Source organism: Ranitomeya imitator, chromosome 2, assembly GCF_032444005.1.
Source record: "Ranitomeya imitator isolate aRanImi1 chromosome 2, aRanImi1.pri, whole genome shotgun sequence".
NCBI lineage: Eukaryota > Metazoa > Chordata > Amphibia > Anura > Dendrobatidae > Ranitomeya > Ranitomeya imitator.
This window is the reverse complement of record NC_091283.1, coordinates 629,425,194-629,443,164: the sequence shown is the minus strand read 5'-3', so window position 1 is coordinate 629,443,164 and position 17,971 is coordinate 629,425,194. Positions and strand designations below refer to the sequence as shown.

At 46.2% G+C, this 17,971-nt stretch overlaps 1 protein-coding gene across 1 annotated transcript in view; it reads left to right on the top strand.

The window, feature by feature from the left end:
• LOC138666761 (oocyte zinc finger protein XlCOF7.1-like) overlaps positions 1-17,531 on the top strand; it is a 195,752-nt gene extending 178,221 nt beyond the window's left edge. The window contains exon 17 of the mRNA XM_069754936.1: positions 15,495-17,531. Coding sequence (XP_069611037.1) covers positions 15,495-17,110 — 1,616 coding nt within the window. The 3' untranslated portion in view covers positions 17,111-17,531. The remainder of the gene's footprint in view (positions 1-15,494) is intronic.
• The last annotated feature ends 440 nt before the right edge of the window (positions 17,532-17,971 follow it).

Sequence of the window (17,971 nt, the reverse complement as noted above, 5' to 3'; positions counted from 1 at the left end):
TGTCTCTGAGGGTTGCAATACGCAGGCCTTTAATCTGTGTTCCGTTACTTCTGTGTCTGAACTCTGGTCTAGTCCGTTCCTGTTCCTTCTTTGTTTGTTTACCATTCTCACTCTGCTGTATTTACCTCTGCGTAACCTCTCTGTTCTGCTTACAACTATCAGTGGCTATGCATCTCTCTGCTCTGTTCGCCACTACCTGTGGCTCTGTGCCTCTTAGCTTTGCTGTCCACAACCTGTAGCTCTGCACCCTCTGGCTCTTGGCTTTGCCTCCTGCGGTTCTGGCTCTTGGAGTTGCCTCCTGCGGTTCGCTCTTGGCTCCGCCTCCAGCATCTCCGCTCTTGGCTCCGCCTCTGGGGTCTCCTCTCTTGGCTCTGCCTACAGCGTATTTGCTCTTGGCTCCACCTCCAGCGTCTCCCCTCTTGGCTCCGCCTCCAGTGTCTCCGCTCTTAGCTCCGTCTTCTTTCTTCTTCTCTGCTCTTAGCTCCACCTCCTGCTCTTACTCCGCCTCCTGTGGTTCTGCTTTGCATCTGCCCTTGCTCTACTTCTGTTCAGCAACTTGTCGTACAGGTCTCTACCTGTTTCTTTATATTCACCAGTCTGAACAGGTTCTTACCTGTTTCTATACACCCGCCTGTATACCAGTTCCTACCAGAGTGCCAGCCGTGCCCGCCTGTCTGCCAGAGTGTCATTTGTGCCCGCCTGTCTGCCTGTATCTCCGTCAGCCAGTGTCACAGCCGTGCCCGCCTGCCTGTGTCTTGTCCTCGGTGGGATCAGCATCCACAGTCAGACTCCACCCTGGAGTGGTACCTGGTAGCTTCCTATTGCACAAGTCTGACCTCACCATCAGAGGCTCCAGCGAATACCAAGGAAGCTATTTAGTTACGCCCCTTCCAGGGAAGTTTGGTCTGTGGTCCAGTGGGGCCACACCCCCAGACGCCCGCGCCAACCAGTATCGGCACGAGCGTTACAGCAGCCTTGTTGGGACTTGGTGGCTATCCACCAACCATCAACTACTCAATCCATCTGTACCATCCAGGGTTTCTCAACACTGATCCGTAAACAAGACTGTTTGAAAATTAGTCTTCATGTATGTCTGGGCCCACTGCAACCGTTCCTGCTTGTAAACACTGTTTATGGGTGGCCGAATAGTAGGTTTATGCACCACAGCAAGCCTATGAAGGATCCTACACCTTGAGGTTTGAGGGACTCCAGAGGCTTCAAATAACTAATAAGAAATTCAGCAGCTTCAAATAACTGTTTGCTTTTTGTAATGGTATTTTGGCAGCTGCTCTCTTAATCCAATGAATTTGGCAGAAACCTTTCTCATTATGCCTTTATCTGCAGGAACTCTGTGCTCTATTTCCGTCACAAATTTCTTCACAGTATGATGATCACTCTTAAGTAGTGATGAGCGAATATACTCGTTACTCGAGATTTCCCGAGCATGCTCAGGTGTCCTCCGAGTATTTTTTAGTGCTCGGAGATTGTTTTCTTTGCCGCAGCTGGATGATTTACAGCTACTAGCCTGCTTGATTACATGTGGGGATTCTATAGCAACCAGGCAACCCCCACATGTACTTAGCCTGGTAATAGCTGTAAATCATTCAGCTGAGGCAATGAAATCTAAATCTCCGAGCACTAAAAAATACTCGGAGGACACCCGAGCGTGCTCGGGAAATCTCGAGTAACGAGTATATTCGCTCATCACTACTCTTAAATTTTCGTGAAATATCTAATGTTTTCATACCTTGTCCAAGGCATTGCACTATTTAACGCTTTTCATCTGCAGAGAGATCCTTTTTATTTTCCATATTGCAACCTGTGGCCTGCTTAATAATGTGGAACATCATTTTTTGGTAGTTTTCCTTTAATTAGAATCACCTGGAAAACTAATTATCACATGTGTTTTAAGATTGATTTCCATGAACCATTGAGCCCTGAGACACAATATCATCCACGAGCTTATTTGAAAAACAAAACAATTAAATCTTTGACACTTAAATCCAATTTGCATAATAATTTTGAACATGGTGTATGTGGATCTGGACTTATGCAGAAACCTCTAGGCTTGGGTAACGGTGTTAACTGCTGTTCTGTGGTGTGAGACGGCAAAAAGAATAATCAGGTAGTTGGGTCAGAACTAGGAAAGCAGAGAAAATGCAAAAATCAAGACACAAGAGTAGTCGGTAAACGTGCCCGGGTCACAACAGGAAACAAATACACAAGTGGGGAGCTGAGCACAGAGGACTCAAAATGAGGAGAACAACTCCTGGCATCTTCCATCAATATGCTTCAACCTTTAATAGAATGTGGTGCTTTCCATTTGGCTGAAGCAGGGAGAACATTACTCCAGCTGGACGGCGCACACACCTATACTGCCAGACTTGATGGTACTACAGGTCCCAGGCAACCTGGTCTTAGTGGCTAGACAGAGTCTGTGCTGCCCAAAACTTCTGGTTCCAACGTCTCCTCCATCACCAGGGGAGAATTAATAAGTCGGCTCCTAGTGAAAGAAGCAGAAGTCGCAGGAGCCGTGCACAGAGGAGATGAGACACACCAAAAAAAGCCCTAGTATGATAAAATGTCAGAAAACCAGAGCAGTAGAAATCTCCAAAAATGACTCCATTGTGGAAATTTTAACCTTCAATGAATTGATCTATAGGAATAGAGATTTTGAGCCACTAATAATGTGGAAACCTCTGTTTATTCGGTCTCCCATGATAGCACCACGAGAGAGGGGATCCACCCTTCAGGGACAGGAAACCTACAGATACAAAACGGCGGCACCTCTCCCACGCATCAGTTGGTTTCATGTCCCTGATGAGAACCCTTTTTCTACAGACGTACCTGTGAGAATTGGACGGATCCCAGGCCCAGCCGGTCGGTTCAGGTAGCGGGGGTCCCCTACCTCGGCTGGTGAGGGGTTCCTGGAAGCGCTACAGTGGGTGCAGGGTGGACCGCACATGCAGTGAGTGGGCAGGTGGAGCGGTGTCTGGAGGATTACCGACTCCTGAGGGCCAGCACCGTAGGAAGGTAAGTATGCCTCTTTTGTTTCTGTGCGGTTCCCAGCGTGGCGCTGCCCAGTATGCTGCTGGGGCTGTATGTGTTCTGGGGGCGTGCCGGGTGACGAGACCAGGGTGGGCCGGGGGCTTGACTGGTGATACATCCAGGGTGGACCCTCTGACGCAATCGGCATCCTCGGTGATGGTGCTGGGGTCGCCATGCTGATGCGTCAGGGGCGGGGCCAGGGGATGCATCCCAGCTGCCGAGTGGCGGCTTGCTCAGCGACATAATGGCGCTGTGGTCACGTGCACGGCAGAGCCATTGGGGCTGCGGACGGGGTCGAGGGCACTCAGGTCCATGTCGGTAGCTGGTGTCTCTGTTACTTGCAGGGGATAGGGCGGCATATCACACTTGGGGTGTGACAGTTCTGGACGAGGAAGAGGCGCCCGGGCCAGGACCTGCTGACCCGGATATCCAGGGGGAGGTGTGCATAAAAATGGACACTGCACAGGCACCTGTGCTTCTGAGCCTATTTGTCATAATGGAAGTAAGTTAGCAGCAGGAGCAGGAGAATTCTGCACAGCAGCACGGAGATACTGTTTAGAATCTCCGTACTGCCCGGCAACAGACCCGTGACGATACGGGTAATGGCCAGGCAAGTGGTCTGTCCAGCCGCAAGAGCTCCTCCAGAGTGGATGAGTCAGCAGCATCGGCTGAGATGTGCCCCTCCTCGTAAACTGGTACCTACTTATGTTCACTCAGTGATGCAGTCTTCCTCTTATTTTTCCTGTCCTGCCAGGGAAGGAAATGTATAGGATAGTCAAGACACAAGGAATGTCAGATGCCCCCTGCCAGACTCCTGTCCGAAAAGATTGTGTCAGGCCTGTGTCCAGCAGACGATGAGGCTTCACCGCGGTGGGGGAGAGCCAACAAGCCAGTAGGGTAGGGTACATTACTTCATGCTTGCTGCCCCCCACAGGTAGCGGAGGAGACGCCTAACTTTGCCGCATGCCTGAAGGAGATTATTAGAGCAGAAATGAGGAAGTCCATTAAGTCCTTATCCCAGGGAGAGGGTCCCAAGGGAAAGAAAGGGAAAGGACGTAAAACCAACTTTCCAGATTTAGACTCCTCTATTAACTGTGTGAGAAATAAGGACTCCTCTGGTTCATCTCCTGCATCTTCCTCCTCTTTGGAAGAGGACTCCGGACACTTCTGTTTCCCACTAGACCGCGTCGACAAATTAGTAAAAGCGGTCAGGGGCACTATGTAGAGTCCAGGCTGGAACGTTCTGTTCAGGACGTCATGTTTGGGGGACTAGATCAGAAGAAGAGCAGGTCTTTCCCCTTATATGAAAAAATCCAGTCTCTTGTACACTGGGAGTGGAAGAGGCCGGAAAAAATGGGTCTCCCTGCCTCTGGCATTTAAGCGAAGAAACCCCGTCGAGGAGCCCGTAGTAAATACTTGGGATAAAGCCCCGAAACTTGATGCGGTGGTGGCCCAAGGCATCAAAACAATCCTCACTGCCCTTTGAGGATCCGGAGACAACGAAGGACCCTCTGGATAAGAAAGCAGACATATTCCTTAAGGGGGCATGGGAGATGTCGACAGGATCCCTGAGACCAGCATTGCCATCCACTTGTACGACCAGGCCATGATGGTCTGGCTGGACCATCTAGAGACTCAGTTGAAAGGGGGAGCCTCTCGTGATTCAGGGTGCCGCAGCGTTTTTGTCTGATGCTTCAGTGGATTCAGTCAGGATGGCTGCTAGAACAGCGGGCCTCTCAAATGCAGTTCGGAAGGCGTTATGGCTAAAGTGTTGGCCGGGGGATATTCAGGCAAGGTCCAGACTTTGTTCCATTCCATGAGAAGAAGAGTACCTCTTTGGACTGGTCCTGGATGTGCTTCTGGAGAAGGCAGGGGACGATAAAAAGAAATTCCCCAGATTGTTCATCTCTTCCTACCGCCGTCCCTTCAGTAGAAGAAGGTTGTCGTAGGAAGCCCCCCAGGGACCGAGCCAAGTGGGATGAGGGGAAGAAAAGAGGTACAGGGTTCATGTTTGGAGGCTCATCGCGAGAGTGTAAGAAACCGTCTCAATGACTGGTGGCCCCCATGTAGACTGTCTGCCTTCTACCCAACCTGGTCCCGGATTACCAATAGTGACTGGTTGCATAGTCTAATATCATCAGGGCTGAGGTCATAAGGAGGTCCTGGTGGAGGTTCCGGGGTCAGAGAGGGGTAGAGGATTCTACTCCCCCTTCTTTCTGGTTCGGAAACTGGATGGCTCCTTTAGGACTATTTTAATCTAAGAGCTCTAAATGAGTTCTTGGTGGTGCGCCCCTTCAAGATGGAATCAATTGGCTCTGCAAAAAAACTACCGTATTTTTTTTTACAAATGTTTTATGGCGGTGTTGGATCTAAAAGATGCATACTACCACGTACCTATTCACATCAGCGGTTCTTCAAGGTGGCGGTAGTCATGGGGGAGGCAGTTAGACATTTCCAGTTTAGAGCTCACCCCTCGTGTTTTTACAAAGTTAGTTGCCGAGGTCTTGGCTCATCTGCCTGAAACCAACGTCCTGATTATTCCCTACCTGGGCGACTTTCTTATTGTAGGCAGGTCGACAGATTATTGCTTAGATTAGGTAGAGAGGACGATGTCCACTCTGGAGCGCTTGGGGTGGCTACTGAACATTAAAAAATCTCAGCTACAACCCTTAAAGGTGCAGCAGTTTCTGGGGCTCATTCTGGACTCCGAGAGGCACGAGTGTCATCTACCGCCTGATAAGTTGATTCACCTTCGGCCCCAAGTTTTGAGAGCATCAAATAATCCCACCATGTCCTTAGGCGGGCTATGTCCCTGTTAGGTTCACTAACCTCCTGCATCCTGGCGGTCCGGTGGGCGCAGTTTCATACAAGAACCTTACAATGGGACGTATTAGTTAATGATAGGGCCCTTAGAGGGTACCTGCAGGGACTGCTGACCTTGTACCCAGCTTCTATTCGTTCCCTGAGGTGGTTGTTAAACTGAGATAACCTGTCTAGGGGGGTTTCCTCGGAAAATTACATAACCTGGGTGATCACCACAAAGGCTAGCCCTACTGGTTAGGGGGCACATATTATTATTATTTATTTATAAACATACTGATCCCGTAGCTAAATAAGTTATGTATAGATAAAAAAAAAGTGTTCTATGAAAAAAAACGATAAAAAGATCTTTTTATTTTATTCAGACACAATAAAAGCATGCATACAGAATTCTTAAAAGACAGAGTGCCTCAAACCAAAAAAGACATGCACATGAGGAGATTAAGCTGGAGCAGTCTGCGTCACTCTGAAAGGATATACCGTATATACTGGAGTATAAGCCGAGATTTTCAGCCCATTTTTGGGGTTGAAAGTCCACCTCTCGGCTTATACTCGAGTCATACCTAGGGATCGGCAGGGGAGGGGGAGCGGGGGCTGTCTAATTATACTCACCTATTCCTGGCGCGGACCCTGCAGGTCCCTGCTTCCCCGGCGCAGCAGCTTCTAACTGTACTCAGCGGTCACATGGTACCACTCATTACAATAATGAATATGCGGCTCCACCTCCCATAGGGGTGGAGCTGCTCGTTCCGGCGCTGCTCCGTCTTCAGCGTCTTCTGCAGTGACACACAGGTCAGAGGGCGCGATGACGTGGTTAGTGCGCGCCCTCTGCCTAAATGTCAGTGCAGAAGACGCTGAAGATGGAGCGGCGCCGGAGCAAAGTCAGGTGAATATTGAAAGTGCCGGGGGCCTGAGCGACGAGATGTGAGTATGTGATTTTTTTTATTTTTTTATCGCAGCAACAGCAAATGGGGCAAGTGTCTGTATGGAGCCATAATCAACGTTTGTGCAGCACTATATGGCGCAAATATCTTTATGGAGCATATTATGGGGCCATAATCAACGTTTGTGCAGCACTATATGGCGCAAATATCTGTATGGAGCATCTTATGGGGCCATAATCAAGGTTTGTGCAGCACTATATGGGGCAAATATCTTTATGGAGCATCTTATGGGGCCATAATCAACATTTGTGCAGCATTATATTGGGCAAATGTCTATGGAGCATCTTATGGGGCCATTATTAACCTTTATGCAGGATTATATGGGGCATATTTTAATATGGAGCATCTTATGGGGCCATCAGCAGTTGGATACAGGATACAAGTATGTGTCAGGATGTAAATCCTTTTACAGTGACGCAGACTGCTCCAGCTTAATCTCCTCATGTGCATGTCTTTTATGGTTTGAGGCACTCTGTCTTAAAAATTCTGTATGCATGTTTTTATCATGTCTGAATGAAATAAAAAGTTTATCATTTTTTCATATAACACTTTTTTTTTTTTTATCTATACGTAACTTATTTAGCTATGGGATCATACAGTTGTGGCCAAAAGTATTGACACCCCTGCAATTCTGTCAGTTTCTTCCTGAAAATGATTGCAATAAAAAATTCTTTGGTATTATAATCTTCATTTAAATTTGTCTTAAATGAAAAAACACAAAAAAGAATGAAGCAAAAAGCAAAACATTGATCATTTCACACAAAACTCCAAAAATGGGCCAGACAAAAATATTGGCACCCTCAGCCTAATACTTGGTTGCACAACCTTTAGCCAAAATAACTGCGACCAACCACTTCCGGTAACCATCAATGAGTTTCTTACAATGCTCTGCTGGAATTTTAGACCATTCTTCTTTGGCAAACTGCTCCAGGTCCCTGATATTTGAAGGGTGCCTTCTCCAAACTGCCATTTTTAGATCTCTCCACAGGTGTTCTATGGGATTCAGGTCAGGACTCATTGCTGGCCACCTTAGAAGTCTCCAGTGCTTTATCTCAAACCATTTTCTATTGCTTTTTGAAGTGTGCTTTGGGTCAATGTCCTGCTGGAAGACCCATGACCTCTGAGGGATACCCAGCTTTCTCACACTGGGCCCTACATTATGCTGCAAAATTTGTTGGTAGTCTTCAAACTTCATAATGCCATGCACACGGTCAAGCAGTCCAGTGCCAGAGGCAGCAAAGCAACCCCAACACATCAGGGAACCTCCGCCATGTTTGACTGTAGGGACCGTGTTCTTTTCTTTGAATTCCTCTTTTTTCTCCTGTAAACTCTATGTTGATGCCTTTGCCCAAAAAGCTTTACTTTTGTCTCATCTGAACAGAGAACATTCTTCCAAAACGTTTTAGGCTTTTTCAGGTAAGTTTTGGCAAACTCCAGCCTGGCTTTTTTATGTCTCGGGGTAAGAAGTGGGGTCTTCCTGGGTCTCCTACCATACAGTCCCTTTTCATTCAGACACCGACGGATAGTACGGGTTGACACTGTTGTACCCTCGGACTGCAGGGCAGCTTGAACTTGTTTGGATGTTAGTCGAGGTTCTTTATCCAACATCCGCACAATCTTGCGTTGAAATCTCTTGTCAATTTTTCTTTGCTGTCCACATCTAAGGAGGTTAGCCACAGTTCCATGGGCTTTAAACTTCTTGATGACACTGCGCACGGTAGACACAGGAACATTCAGGTCTTTGGAGATGGACTTGTAGCTTTGAGATTGCTCATGCTTCCTCACAATTTGGTTTCTCAAGTCCTCAGACAGTTCTTTGGTCTTCTTTCTTTTCTTCATGCTCAATGTAGTACACACAAGGACACAGGACAGAGGTTGAGTCAACTTTAATCCATGTCAACTGGCTGCAAGTGTGATTTAGTTATTGCCAACACCTGTTAGGTGCCACAGGTAAGTTACAGGTGCTGTTAATTACACAAATTAGAGAAGTATCACATGATTTTTTGAACAGTGCCAATACTTTTGTCCACCCCTTTTTTATGTTTGGTGTGGAATTATATCTAATTTGGCTTTAGGACAATTCTTTTTGTGTTTTTTCATTTAAGACAAATTAAATGAAGATAATAATTACAAAGAATTTGTGTTTGCAATCATTTTCAGGAAGAAACTGAGTATTATCTGACAGAATTGCAGCGATATATATATATATATATATATATATATATATATATTTTAAAGTGTAGCTCACCTCTTTTCTGAGGAAAATGAGCATGGGTATTGCGCTTATCATATTATTTATTTATGTAGCACCATTAATTCCGTGGTGCTGTACATGAGAAGGGGTTACATCAAAATACAAATATCACTTACAATAAACTAACTGACAGACTGGTACAGAGGGAAGAAGACCCTGCCCTTGCGGGCTTACATTCCACAGGATTATGGTGAAGGAGACAGTAGGTCAGGGGTTGCAGTAGCTCTAATAGTGTTGAGGTGGCCGTGTGGTCATTACAGGTTGTAAGCTTTCTTCAAGAGGTGGGTTTTCAGGTTTCTTTTGAAGGATCCAAATGTGGTGGATAAACGGACATGTTGGGGCACAGAATTCCAGAGGATGAGGGATATTTGGGAGAAGTCTTGGAGGCGATTGGGTGAGGAGCGAATAAGAGGAGAGGAGGTGGTCTTGGGAAGACTGGAGATTACGTGAGTGAAAATATTGAGAGATTAGTTTGGAAATATATGGAGGAGAAAGGTTATGGATGGCTTTGTAGGTCAGTGTTAGTAGTTTAAACTGGATACACTGGGAAATTGAGAGCCAGTGAAGGGATTTGCAAAGAGGGGAAGCAGGAGTGTAGCGAGTAGAGATATTAATTAGTCGGGCAGCAGAGTTAGGACAGACTGGAGGGGTACAAGAGGGTTAGAAGGTAGGCCACAGAGCAGTATCTTGAAGTAGTCGAGGCGGGAGATGATTAGGGCATGCACAAGCATTTTGGTAGAGTGAGGGTTGAAAAAGGACGAATTCTGGAAATATTTTTGAGCTGGAGGTGGCGAGAACTTGGATGTGCGGTTTGAAGGACAGGGCAGAGTTAAAGGTTACTCCGAGGCAGTGGATTTCGGGGACAGGGGAAAGTGTGATTTCATTAATTTTGATAGATAGATCAGGTAGGGGAGATATGCGAGATGGAGGAAAGATAATTAGTTCAGATTTGTTCACATTGAGCATGAGGAAGCAAGAGGAGAAGGATGATATGGCTGATAGACACTGGGATTCTGGAGAGCAGAGAGGTGACATCTGGGCAAGAGAGGTAGATCTGAGTGTCATCAACATATAGATGTACTGAAAGCCATATGACTTTGAGTTGTCCCAGGCCAACTGTATAGATTGAGAAGAGTAAGGGTCCTAGGGCAGAGGCTTGACGGACATCAAGAGAGAGGGGGTGAGATGAAGAGGTAGTATGGGAGTAGAAAACGATAAATGTGCGGTTGTAAGGTATGAGGAGATCCAGGATAGGGCAAGGTCTTTGACACCAAAGGAAGAAAGGATCTGTAGTAGGAGGCAGTGGTCAACTGGCGAAGGCAGAGGACAGGTCTAGAAGGAAGAGTATATAGATTTGTCTGTTAGATTTGGCTGTAAGTAGGTTGTTAATGATTTTGGTCAGGGCAGTCTTAGCGGAATGGTGGGGACGGAAGCCAGATTGTAGGTTGTCGAGAGAGTTAGATGCAAAGGGAGAGGAAAGTTCAGAATGGACGTGCTGCTCAAGGAGTTTGGGAGCAAAGATATGGGCCGATAGCTGGACATAGCGCTCGGGTCAAGGGATGGCTTTTTGGGGATAGGTGTGATTGTGGCATGTTTGAAAGCAGAGGGGAAGGTACCAGAAGTTAGTGATAGGTTAAAAAGATGGGTTAGGGATGGGATTAGTGTGGTGGTGAGGTTGGGGAGGAGGTGGGATGGGGTCAAGCGCACAAATGGTGAGGTGTGATTTGGAAAGATGATGAGCAAGCTCCCCTTCAGTCATTTTGGAGAGGGAAGTTATGGGGTTAGGGCATTTGTCTGGTATACAAAGGGGTTGTGGTGGTTTGACAACAAAGACTTGCCTTGTTTGGGCTATCTTATTTTTGAAGTGCGTGGCAAAGTCCTCGGCAACGATTAGGGAACTTGATGGGGGCAGTGGTGGGCGGAGGAGGGAGTTAAGTGTTGAACAACTGTTTGGGGTTATGGGATAAAGAAGATCTTAGGGATGTAAAATAGGCATGTTTAGCAGAGGTGAGAGCTGATTTGAATGCGAGTGTTGCTTGTTTGAGTGCAGTGAAATCATCTTGCGAATGCGTTTTCTTCCAACACCTTTCTGCAATTCTGGATACTTGCAGAAGCTTTGTAGTGATGTTATTGTGCCAGGGCTGTCTATTGATTTGTTGCACTCTGCTATGCATGACAGGGGCAACCGAGTCAATGGCTGATGCAAGAGTGGCATTGGAGTGAGGATATGGATGCCAGTGGTAGGATAGAGTCCGAGAGCATGTGAGTGTCAAGGTGTGCGAGGTTTCTGCAGGGGTGTGCATGTTGCTGGACATGGGTGACAGATGAGGAGGACAGGGATGAGAAAATGAGTTGATGGTGGTCAGATAGAGGGAGAGGGGAGGTTGTGAAGTTAGATAGGGAGCAGAGATGGGTGAAGACCAGGTCTAATGTATGTCCATCTGTGTGGGTGGCTGAGGAGGACCACTGGGTAAGTCCAAAAGATGAAGTAAGGTACAGGAATTTGGAGGCTGCTGACTGGTGGATCTCAATGGGATGTTGAAGTCACCCATGATGATGATGGGAATGTCAGCAGACAGAAAGTGAAGGAGCCAGGTGGAGAATTGGTTAATAAAGGCAGTGGTCTGGCCTGGAGGTTGGTATATGATGGCTATTTGGAGGTTGCAGGTAGAGTAGATGTGGACAGAGTGGACTTCAAAAGAGGGGAGAATAAGGCAGGGTAGAGGTGGGATTGGGTTAAAGGTACAGTTGTAAGAAAGGAAAAGGCCCACTCCTCCATCATGTCTGTTGCCAGGGCGAGGAGTGTGGGTGAAGTGGAGGCCACCGTAACATAATGCAGCAAGGAAGGATGTGTCAGAGGGTGTCAACCATGTTTCGGTGATGCCCAGAAAGGAAAGATTACGAGAGGTAAAGAGGTCATGGATCACGCGGAGTTTATTGCAGATGGAGCGGGCATTCCAGAGTGATCCAGAGAGGGAGCAGAGTGGTGGGCGTCAAGGGCATGGAATTCAGGCGGGCAAGATTTGGGGTGTTTATATTGGGTTGGGAGCGATAGGAAGGGATAATGGGAGGTATGAGGTGTGGGGGTCCAGGATTGGGAAATGTCGCCAGCAGTGAGGAGAAGCAGAGAGAGTCAGAGAAGGTGGGAGAAGGAGAGTGGGCAGCTTGTTTTGTGTTTTATTAGGAGAGATCTGAGGTTGAGGAGCAGGTCAGCGGAGGAGGTCCGGTGGGGGGCAAGAGGGAAGGAGAGATTATTACTTGGCTTGAGGGTGCTGAGGTTTGGGGATAGCGAAGGAGAGTGAGGAGTAATGGAGCCAAAACTGTTAAAGCATATGTCAGCATGTTGAGTAAGTGTGGAGGAAAGAGAAAGAAGTTTAGTACATTTATTAACAGTGGTTAGTCGTACCTTCTGTTCACTTCTCGCTCATTTCTGGCATATTTCAGCTTTATCCTTTTAGAGCCATCCTTATAGAGACAGACCACGGTCAAGACAGACCTGTGACTCTGCATTTATAGCCAGCTAAGTGCACATGAAATAGGCCAGGTGTGTTCAGGAGGGAGGGGCAGCAGGGAGACTGATCACAGACACAGGAGGAGATTAATTAAACGTCAGAAGCAAAAATACAAACCGGAAATAGTCAGATCCAAATGGACAGATAAAGCCAACTGTGTGTTGGCATCAAGGAATTAAGGTGAGAAAACAGTAATAGCAGACAGATACAGGGTGATTGGGGTCAGGAAAGATGGGTGATGGTATTGCAGCCAGTGGACATACCTGAGGATGAGGCAGATCAATTGTCAGATTGATGGTAAGTGAAGTGGTCCATTAGATGGACTACGTTACACCATGGCATAACATGGTGTAACGCAGTCCTTTAACGCCGCCATATTGGGCGTGCGATAGCGATGTGCCGTCATTGAGTGACGGACCCTGGGACGCGGGCTGCAGCGTTTCCGGGTCCGTCACTGCTATCGCAGATAGAGCATCTGCTAGCTCTATCTGCGCTAGCGGTATGACAAGTCGGCACTTGCGTTAACAGCAGCCCGTTAACGCATGTGTTGAATGGGCTGCTGTTAACGCAATGTGAACCTAGCCTTATAGAGACAGACCACGGTGGGGGAGGTCGTAGTCCAGGGCCTATGGGATCAATATTTAGAGAGTTCATCTAACCTGAAGGAGCTAACGGCAGTAGAACTGGCAGCTAAAGGGCTCCTTATATACCTGCAGGGTCATCATGTAAGGATCCTCTCTGACAATCAGGTGGCTGTGGCCTACATCAACCACCAGGGTGGAACTCCATTCAGACCCCTAATGAAAGTGACAGAGTGGCTGTTTCAAATAGCAGATGAGCATTTTCTATCTTTGACAGCACTACACATAAAAGGAAAGGACAACATTAGGGCAGATTTTTTTTTGAGCCGCAACCTACTAAGGCAGGGAGAATGGACGCTGAAAAGTGCCATCTTCGACCAGATTGTGCGGATGTGGGGTCGGCCGAACGTAGACCTCTTTGCAAGAAAGAAGAACAGAAAAGTGAAATGGTTCTGTTCTCTCGACCCCCAAAGAGAAACCTCTGGTGGTAGATGCCTTCTTGATAAAGAACCTGAGTTATGCCTTTCCTCCCTTAGCCATTTTGCCTCTATTGGTGAGGAAGATCAGGGAGGACAGGGCAAGGGTTATAGTAATTGCCCCTTTTTGGCCCAGGAGGACCATGTCGTTCTCTGATCTATGGGTGCTACCGGAACATCCGGATCTCCTCTCCCAAGGTCCTGTCTACCATCCACAAGTGGCGGGACTTCACCTGATGGCATGGAATTTTAAAGGTCGTTACTGAGGGATTCTCCCCCCAATTTAATAGCCACTCACCTAAAGAGTAGGAAGGTAATTACAACCAGGATCTACGCCAGGACCTGGAGGAAATTTCTAACTACCTCAGAATTTAGAGCCAGGAAGAGGGTGCCAATTGGTCAAATTCTGGAGTTCCTTCAAAAGGGTCTGGAGATGGTCTTTCCACAAGTACCCTTAAGGTGCAAGAGTCAGCCCTGGGGACTTGAACTTGCTTCTCACAACCATGACTGAGCCCCTGTTTGAGCCCATTATCTCAGCCTCAGTGAAAGTGCTCTCCCTCAAGGTAACCTTCTTGGTCACATTAACATCGGCGTGGAGTGTGAGTGATCTCCAGGCTCTTTCTAGACTCCCTCCATATACACAGTTCCTGGATGACAGGGTGGTGCTTAGGCCAGATCCAGCTTACTTGCCCAAGGTAGCCACCAGATTCCACAGGTCGCAGGAAATGGTTCTCCCTTTCCTCCCCAATCCTACTAACCAGAAAGAAAGGAAGCTCCATACTTTAGATGTTAGGAGATGCCTGCTAGAGTACCTATCGGTCACTGATCCTTGGAAGAAGGACAATGCCTTGTTTGTATCTTTCCAGGGCACCAGGAAGGGTCTTGGTGTCAAAGAGTACTTTAGCTAGGTGGATTAGGGAGGCTATTTCTTTAGCATATATATCAAGTGGCAGGCCAGCACCAAAGGGGCTAAGGGCGCATTCCACTCAAGCCAATGCAATTTCATGGGCAGAGAAGTCGGAGGTCTCCATCGACCATATATGGAAGGCAGCTACATAGTCTTCTCCTTCCACCTTTTATAATCATTATAGGTTGGATATGGGTGCTTCCTCAGATCTCACCTTCGGTATAAGAGTGCTGCAGGTTGTGGTCCCTCCCTAAGGCAGTTATTACCTCTCTATAATTCTCTCGTGTTGCTGTCATGGGAGACAGAATAAAGTCTTAGTTAGTTTTCGGTAACGCCATTTTTCGGAGCGCATGACAGCACCCTTAGATTCCCTCCCGTCACGTGTGGGTGTGCACTTCTTCCTCTTATAAGTTTTCACGTGTGTGAAATTGTTCGGTGTTAGAGTATTGTAGATATTATTGCTATTAACCATAGTCTTCTCGGGCTCTGTAATCCAACTGATGCATGGGAGAGGTGGCGCCCTTTTGTAGCCGTAGGTTTCCTGTTCCTGAAGGGAGGATCCCCTCTCAAGTGGTGCTGTCATGGACTCTGAAAAATACCGTTACCGGTAAATAACTAAGACTTTTTCCACTGACAGATCATGGATCTGAGTGGGTACTTGTTTTTTTGTGAGATGGGTAGAAGTCTTTATTGGTATTAATTTTCACCTATATAACATTGTGTGGTGGCTTTTTATTCAATATTTTTTCAAGCAGAATGAACAAACAGTTGAACAGCACGCCCCACTGATTCATGCTATGAGGTTTTCTATGAGACTGTGAACTGTCATTGTCTTGATGAATAATTCAATATTTTTAAAACACTTGCCATTTTTACAGATAGTTTAAGTTGAAATGTTTAAAAATATAAAATTCAAGAATATTTTATTTCAAAATAATTGGTTTTATCTTAGCAGATGACTGTACCAGGAGATCAGAGGGACAGCTGACATCTTCAATTTTTAAATCCGTTCATCTTGAGATCCCACAGGATACAATTGAAGTGAATACCATTACTCCAGATATCCCATCATCCCTTCACAGCAAAGATCTGTCATCTGATCCTTTGAAACATGTCCTAACGTCTTATTCATTACCGGCAAGTGAGAAAAATCAAAGAAAAAAAATAAGCATTAAAAAACAAACTACTCCTAAATCAAAAAAGTCATTTTCACCTTCAGAATATAGAAACAGTTTTCCTCTTGAAAAGTCTTTTTTTAAACCTCAAAAAATTCACACAACAGAGAAAAGATTTTCTTGTTCCAAGTGTGGAAGATGTTTTAACCAGAAATCAGATTTTGTTAGTCACCAGGGAACTCACACAGGGGAAAAGCCTTTTTCATGTTCAGAATGTGGGAAATGTTTTAACCAAAAATCATATTTGGTTAAGCACCAGAGAACCCATACAGGGGAGAAGATTTTTTCATGTTCAGATTGTAGGAAATGTTTTGTGAATAAATCAACTTTTCTTAGTCACCACAGAACTCATACCGGGGAAAAGCCTTTTTCATGTTCAGAATGTGGGAAATGTTTTAACCAGAAAGCTCATCTTGATGGCCACCAGAGAACCCACACAGGGGAAAAGCCTTTTTCATGTTCAGAATGTGGGAAATGTTTTAACCAGAAAGCGCATCTTAATGGCCACCAGAGAACCCACACAGGGGAGAAGCCTTTTTCATGTTCAGAATGTGGGAAATGTTTTAACCAGAAAGCACATCTTGACGGCCACCACAGAACCCACACAGGGGAGAAACCTTTTTCATGTTCAGAATGTGGGAAATGTTTTAAACTGAAATTATATTTGGTTAAGCACCAGAGAACCCACACAGGGGAGAAGCATTTTTCCTGTTCAGAGTGTGGGAAATATTTTATCCAGAAATCAGATTTGGTTAGACACCAGAAAACCCACACAGGGGAGAAGCCTTATTCATGTTCAGATTGTGGGAAATGTTTTATCCAGAAATCATATTTGCTTAAGCACCAGAGAACCCACACAGGGGAAAAGCCTTTTTCATGTTCAGATTGTAGGAAATGTTTTATCCAGAAATCAGATTTGGTTAAGCACCAGAGAATCCACACAGGGGAGAAGCCTTTTTCATGTTCAGATTGTGGGAAATGTTTTATCCGTAAAACACATCTCGATGACCACCAGAAAATCCACACAGGGGAGAAGCCTTTTTCATGTTCTGATTGTGGGAAATGTTTTATCCGAAAAGCACATCTTGATGGCCACCAGAGAACTCACACAGGGGAGAAGCCTTTTTCATGTTTAGAATGTGGAAAATGTTTTAACCAGAAATCATATTTGGTTAAGCACCAGAGAACCCACACAGGGAAGAAGACTTTTTCATGTTCAGATTGTGGGAAATGTTTTGTGAATAAATCAACTTTTCTTAGTCACCAGAGAACTCACACAGGGGAGAAGCCTTTTTCATGTTCAGAATGTGAAAAATGTTTTTACCGGAAATCCGATTTGGGTAAGCACCAGAGAACTCATACAGGGGAGAAGCCATTTTCATGTTTAGAATGAGGAAAACCTTTTTTAATGAAATCATATTTTGTTAGGCACCAAAAAATTCACATCGGAGAGAAGCCTTTTTTATATTCTTAAAGGGAACCTGTCTCCTGGTTTCGCCGATACAAGTTACGGCCACCCCCTTTCAGGGCTTATATACAGCATTCTATAATGCCATATATAAGCCCCGATCCTACCTGTAAGAGAAGAAAAATACCTTTTATTATACTCACCTGCAGGGTGGTCCGGTCCAATGGGTGTCGCTCTTCTTGGTCCAGCGCCTCCCATCTTCTTACGATCCCCTTCCTCCTGCTTGCTTCATGTGGATAACGTGTCACTGCGTCATCCACACAGGCTCTCGGAATCCCCCTTCTGCGCAGGCGTACTTATCTGCATGTTGAGGGCAGAGCAAAGTCTTGCAGTGTGCAGGCGCTGGGCCTCTGACCTTTCCCGGCGCCTGCGCACTGCAGAACTTCGCTCTGCCCTCAACAGGGCAGATAAGTACGCCTGTGCAGAAGCGCGATTCCGGGGAGCCTGTGTGGATGACGAAGGGATGCGTCTTCCATGTGAAGAAAGAGCGACACCTATCAGACTGGACCACCCCCCAGGTGAGTATAATAGTTATTTTTCTTTTCTCACAGGTCAGATTATAGAATGCTGTAGATCAGCCCTGAAAGGGGGTGGCCGTAACTCGTATCGGCAAAATCTGGTTACAGGTTCCCTTTAATGTGGTAAATGTTTACATGAAAATCAACTCTTAATAAACATCAGAGAAGCTACACAAGGGAGGAGCCTTTTTCATGTTCAGAGTGTTCAAAAATTGCATTTTCTTTCAGGGGTTGTCCATTACTAGGCAACCCCTTGTCATTCCTCATG